This window comes from Drosophila sechellia, chromosome 3R (genome assembly GCF_004382195.2).
Source record: "Drosophila sechellia strain sech25 chromosome 3R, ASM438219v1, whole genome shotgun sequence".
Lineage (NCBI taxonomy): Eukaryota > Metazoa > Arthropoda > Insecta > Diptera > Drosophilidae > Drosophila > Drosophila sechellia.
Genome location: NC_045952.1, coordinates 15,642,903 through 15,649,306, shown reverse-complemented (window position 1 = coordinate 15,649,306; position 6,404 = coordinate 15,642,903). Strand labels below are relative to the sequence as shown.

Here is a 6,404-nt window from a genome sequence, read left to right as displayed (position 1 = left end):
ACGGAATAATTTATTATGCCCAACGCTTAATGTAATTCCCGAGCAGCTAAATTTTCGCTTCACATGGCGAACGAAATGGGGGCGGTGGGGGCTATACGGAGATATAGATATATGTAAGGATATAGACTGGGGTGTCTGGGTGCGCTGGTTAACTGACTGGTTTTGTCTTTGGGATAGATGGAATAAAGTGCGCAACATACAAAATGAATATGTGCGCACACACAACCGTAGTTTTATTTGCTCAGCTTGGCTCCTTTCATTCGAGACCCGAGACTCGCGTAATAGACATCATCGCACATATATATACATATCTGTATGTGCCATATATGTATATACTATGTTCATATATATGTGTATGTACATTTGCGGGATGGGAGTGCGCTGGTTTATGCTCTGCACCCTGAGGTTAATTAAGATTTTGCCATGCATTTGTTTGAACAAATGGTGTTTGTGCTCCAATCCAGCCGAGTCAGCGAAATGAAAAAGTTTTATTAGTTGTAATCCCTAATTAAATTAAAACTGTTCCCTTTAATTAAATGCGGGCTGAATGCGTGATATATGATAAATGTTGAATTAGATTATTAGCGGGATTTCATCCTTGGCGTGGCTCATCCATTAATCATTTGGGAAATATTCAGAAAGTTTTGCGGAAGGTTTAACTTTTGGTTCCGCGTTTTGCCAACAAGAGATAGAGTTGCCAATGCAGTTTAAACATGTAATTTATATAAACACGGTTTGGAAAATAAACTGTTTCGAAGTCTGCTGCTAATTGATAGCAGAAATAATCAGGAAAAGCATTCGAGCGATAATACAATTATATATTCATTCGAAAAAAAATATATTTGATTAACCCCAATTCGAGTGATTTAGTCGTTCAAGAGCTCTTCGCATATGTGCGAATGGTATTGCATGGGTGAGGCATTTCACTTAATTCATTAATTATATGCAAGCTATATTCATTAATATGCTGATACATTCTCGCTCGGCACTAAGGCATAAATAATTTCAGATTAATTCAATTCTGCGCACAGTTAACCATTATCCAATGGAAATAAAATCTACTGAGTAAGCAACTTGGCTTGTCAATAATTAACCTTGTTTTACATGTACAATATTGGATAATAATATAATATATATATCTTACAATCAGATATGTCCTAGCTTAGGTTGCCTTATATGTATAGGAGTTATACTTATGAAAGAGAGATACGCATCTTCGCAACGCAAAGGTTAAATTTATTAATGATTTTAAGTAACATGAAACATGTATAATTATATCTACAAGGAAACATCCTTACGTGTGTACACGCCCACAACAAAGGCGTAACCGGCCTTAAAGGGCTCCAATAGAACCATTTCTTTTGGTTCCAGCTGCTTCTCCTTTAAGAGTCTCCTCTCGGCGGCAAAGGAATCCTTATTAAAAACCACACCTTGACTATTAGGCGAATGTAAATAGGCCACAAAGTGACCACCGGGGTTCAGGAAGTGTCTAGCGTTTAGCATCAGAGCTCGAATGAGAATCGAAGGCGGAAGATCAGCTAAGATAATGTCAATGCAGGCGGGAACCTCATAACGGTATTTATATGGCATGGTAGCGTCCTCGACTATGGGTACGATATTTGAACGACGATTGGCCAGTACGGTCAGCTGACTACCAGCCCAAGGAATCTGCTCCACAGCATAAACCATTCCGGATTCACCCACTATATCCGAGATGTGGGACACCGATCGACCAAATCCAGCTCCCAAGTATAGGACCTTTGAGCCAATTTGCAGATGCAAATCACTGACACCACCCATTATTCCAGCTGCCAGTTTGGATTGGAAGGGAGACCAGACTCGGAATTCACAGCGCATTTCCCGGTATTCCGAAATGACCCTCTGCTCGCCGTAGTCATCCGCACTGGAGCTCGTATTCCTGGTGAGCAATTGTATGGCGTCGAAGCGGTTGCGTAACAAATAGACGCCGTAATGTCGGTGCGGTTCAATGCGTTCTGAGGTTCCAGTAAATATGCTAGTCTCCAACATGACCTCTTGCTCCTGAACGTTACCTTCACTTTGACAATGACTCTGCATTGAATCCCCTCCTGCGGATTCAATGTCCCATATGGAGGCAATAGCGCTCTTGGATTCTGGCTTCATCGATAGTTCTTCGGAGTTCTTGATGGGGCTCTTGATGGAAGTTTTTTTTGTGGGACTTGCGAAGTGACTAGCTGTAATTTTCGAGTCCTCACGGTGGGTGGACTTTCCAGGAACTTCTCCTTCATGAGTACTGATTGTAGGGGATCGCCGCTTGGACTTGGATTCCATCGTATCAATTTTATTCAATTTTATTCGAAACCGATTTATACCCACATCGGTTGTATGCTCCAAATTTGAAGTTTATTCCAATGGATGGGGTTCGGATTTAAATTGTAGCAAAGGCTACTACATTTAAAATATTAAAATTTATTTCTAACTTAATAGAATTTGTCTTTACGCAAATCGAAATTATCTGATCTTAAGCTTATTTAATTTGAGATAAAAATTAAAGGTATTACATAGTAAAAATATTTTAGTAAGTAATCGCCTCTTTAAGTATTTCCCATTACTGAATATTCATAAACGGTAATCACTATAAATTATATTCATAAGTCATCCTTGAGGCTGAGTTTTTTGTACGAATAATAATTAATTTTATTCTCCGCCCGCGGAATCTTCAGTAAAATGGTCCACGAAAAAGGGGAATGGTTGGGGGTTTTGAGTTGGGTTGGTTGGCGATCGAAGGTCAGTCGCCGGGTCTAAAAAGTGCGCCCACAAATGCTGCACATAATTTAACAAAGTGAACTGCACCGCAGTAGTTGCAACAGCATCAGGAACAACAACGACATCATGGGCATTAATAATGGCCCAGAACAAGGCAACAACAAGAACAACAGGCGAAACAACAGCACGCAGCAACATTTCGACTTCATTTTGTTGTGGTTTTCTTTTGGCGCTCGCTGGTTCCCTCTATCCCTCTTTTTCTGGCAATGTACATAAAACTTTTCGGGCCACTACAATTTTTAATGCACTCTCTGACATTGTGAGGGGGGAGGCGGGAGCAGCAAGGACGAAGGACGAACAGGGGGTGGTAGTGGTGAACGGAGGCCATTCTGGAGAACAAGCAAATGAAACTCAAGTGCATGTAGCGCTAGCCGGGCCAAGTGGTGCAATAAAAAAAAAGAAAATACATTCGACTGTTAAAATACCCTTTTAATCAACTGGTATAGAAGAAGTATAATTAAAATGCCAATTTTAAAAAAAATGTACTTGAAAATTACTTTGAGATAACTAAACTTACGTGAATTTTCAGGAATCCTAAAAGCAAAAAATTGCAAGCCTATATTGCTTGATATAATGAAGAAAATGGGTTAATTAACGTATTTCTATACCATAATTGGGCTTCAGAAATAAATTTAGTTATTTAACAAAATTCTTAGAAAAATAAACTGCCCAACGGCAGGGTATAAAAACAAACCAACGTCGAAAAACATCAAAAAGCAAAAAAAAAAAGAGCAAAAAAAACAGCATGAATGAAATAAAACAGGCGCAAGAAAGGCGAAAAAGGAAAACAATAATAATACACCAGGGGCCGTGGGTGAAAGGCGGGGAAAACTCAGATTTTTAATAAACTTGCCGCGGCTCCTTTTTCGTTTTTCGCATTTCGCTGCATACTTTTGGGCGCAGCAGCGACAATAGTCGCATTATTGTTGCCACAGCGACTGCTTATTTACGAGTATTTGCCTAGGAATGTGGCGAGCATCTTGCCAAGTGGCCAAAAACCCATGCCCAACCTCCCTCTCATCTGTATAATGAGCCGCCAAGAGGGCCAGACGAAGACGGCCACGGCAGTTCATGAAAAATCAAGAGCCAAGAACTTTTTAGCCACCAAACTTTGACTCAATGTAAATTTCGCCCGATCATGTTTGAAGTTTATCACGCCGTCGGAAGGGGCAGTTCTTGGCCATGTTGGGACCACCCACACGACACGTCTGCTGCAACTCCATTAATCCCCGAGGAACCAAGATGACACGACACATTCACGTATCCTTAGCGAAACCCTTGTGCCTCAATGACACGATTCGAAAATGGAAAAGCATATGAAAAGAAGAAAAGGCTTCAACTTAAAAAAAAAGGTCAGAAACTATTTTTTTTTAATACAGTAAAAGTTCTCTAATTTTCCACATTCCTTTTTTTTTGTTAGTTTTTGGGAATTCTATGTCAATTTAAATTTAAACACACCACTATATCATTAATTACATATATTTTTATGTAAGCTCTTTCTACTGATAATGCCTAATTAGATCCCTGTTCTTTAAATAACAATTTTCATAATGTTTAGTGCATCCTTTTTGTTCAGTATCATATGAGCATGAGCTTAGCTCCTAACCCGGCTTCCTTAACTTGGCCAAAACGTGATGGGTGGAATGGGATGGAGTCGAATGTGTCCTGTTCAGGATTCTGTGAGGTGGGGGAATGCATTTTTAAAATACTCGCGCGCATTTTCGCAAATGGCAACAAACGGCGCCAAGTTTAGCAGCTGCGCTGCCTTCGGGTGCTGTAAAATGCAAAATCCAAATGCCCTGCTCCCTTTAGCCATCGTGCCATCGCCTGCATGGCTTTTGGCATAACATTTTTAGCATATTTGTTGTAGTCTAAACACGTGACAAGTGTGCGAGTGTGTGAGAGTGCCATTAGTCCCTTGGTCATGCGCCGGGTACGGGAAACTCACGTGCCATCTACGGATATGCAGCTATTGCCCGGAAAAAAGGCCAAAATAAAAACTTTACCGCAAGAACTTTACCGGCGACAACAACGGCAAAATACGAGAATGGCCTTTGACCGGGGGGAAATCGCTGTGGTCATATATTTACCATTGCATCGGCATACTTTCTGGCCCACGTTTTAATCAATTTTTCAAGCATTTAAGTGCACTTTAGGGTTACCGCCGCAAAAAATTGTCACGGTCACATATACTGGTTGAATCATAGGTAAAGCACACTCTAAAATATCTGAAAATTACATTCAAAAACGTACTAAATTTCTGCATGCAGCAACTATAAAATCATACTAAATTAAAATCAACCAATCCTGAAAAGTTTGTTGCCAATGTTCAGCTTGTTTAATGGTCCTAACATTTTTAAAAACAAGTTGATTCAATTAAAAAAGATCGCCGCGAAAATTGGATACCTGCAGTGGACTAAGTAATCGGATTGTGCCAAATTCCACATAGTTTACGAGCTCGCCTCGTGACCTAGCCCAAATCCCTGGAGAGGACAGGCGACAATAATGCCTGAAATTAAATAAATATGCTCGATTATTTTCAGTTTATGGCGATGTAAGTTGGTGGGAAAATGTGTTAAATATATTCAATAAATACTTGAATATTAAATCAGCTTAATGCGAACGAACGTCGAGGGCGTGCCACATCACCTAGCGAGCTGATTAAGCCCATAAGCTTTATTGATTTTTAACAAGCTACCAGTGGCTGTGACGAAAATGTACAAAAATTAATTATTGCCGGTCGAGCTGAGTGGAAAATTCATTTGAATTGATTTGAGTTGATTTTATTTTTAACACAATTTAATTTAACCATCAACTTGCAGCCCATTAAAGGTAAACTCATTTGCATTATAGGGGTGATATTTTATTTGACAGCTTAATGAATGAAAGAAAATAATTAACTTAAAAGTTTTGGCTGTCGTTATTGAATTAAAAGTTGTACACGACAACTATTGGACAAATTGATTGGAAGCACGAAGTTACTTATTTATTGACGGTTGATCCCATTTTTATTTTATTATTCTCTGATTGTAATATATTTTAGTGGTATTTTTCACTGCACACACACCTTTTGTAAGTAAAATTAATTATATATAAGAATTATTATTCTGCTTGCCATTTTTTTCAGTGTCTGCAACAATGGCAGTGTGTTTCATCGGAATGACAGGAGTTGAACAAACCACAGCACAACATTAACATCAGCCTGGCTGACAGCTGCAGAGACTTCAGCTGCAGGATCGGGAACAAAATGAGATAACCCCGGTTTGGCCTTGCCAAGAGCAGCAGCTGCAACTCTGTGAGTGACTGATAACTGCAGCCATTTGCCATTTGTTTCGCCGAATACCCCGCCACGCCCCCTTGCATTTCCGCCCCATAGCCGGCAGCCCTTTTCAAGCAAAACAAATGAAATCGATAAGAAACTAAGCGGCTTGCCGTCGAAATTCCATTTCTTTTCGAGCCAAGCTGATACTGCAGCTGCGGCTTAAGCTGCAGGATGCATTCCGCCGTGTCTGCCGGCCAAAATGCGGCCAACAGCGACAAGGAGTGGCATGTGGCTAATAGGATTTGGCCGCCACATCGCCACGAGTGGGTTGACATTG

General features: G+C 40.2%; 1 protein-coding gene across 1 annotated transcript; it reads right to left on the bottom strand.

Moving 5' to 3' along the window:
- Positions 1-1,267: 1,267 nt before the first annotated feature.
- On the bottom strand, positions 1,268-2,380 carry LOC6606604 (rRNA 2'-O-methyltransferase fibrillarin). Its single transcript, XM_002031369.2, has one exon. It carries the CDS (start codon positions 2,308-2,310, stop codon positions 1,279-1,281), a length of 1,032 nt encoding a protein of 343 aa, XP_002031405.1. The 5' UTR covers positions 2,311-2,380; the 3' UTR covers positions 1,268-1,278.
- Positions 2,381-6,404: the final 4,024 nt, after the last annotated feature.

Bases quoted from the DNA above. Each gene is read 5' to 3' on its own strand.
- LOC6606604 (XM_002031369.2), bottom strand. From the start codon at position 2,310: ATGGAATCCAAGTCCAAGCGGCGATCCCCTACAATCAGTACTCATGAA.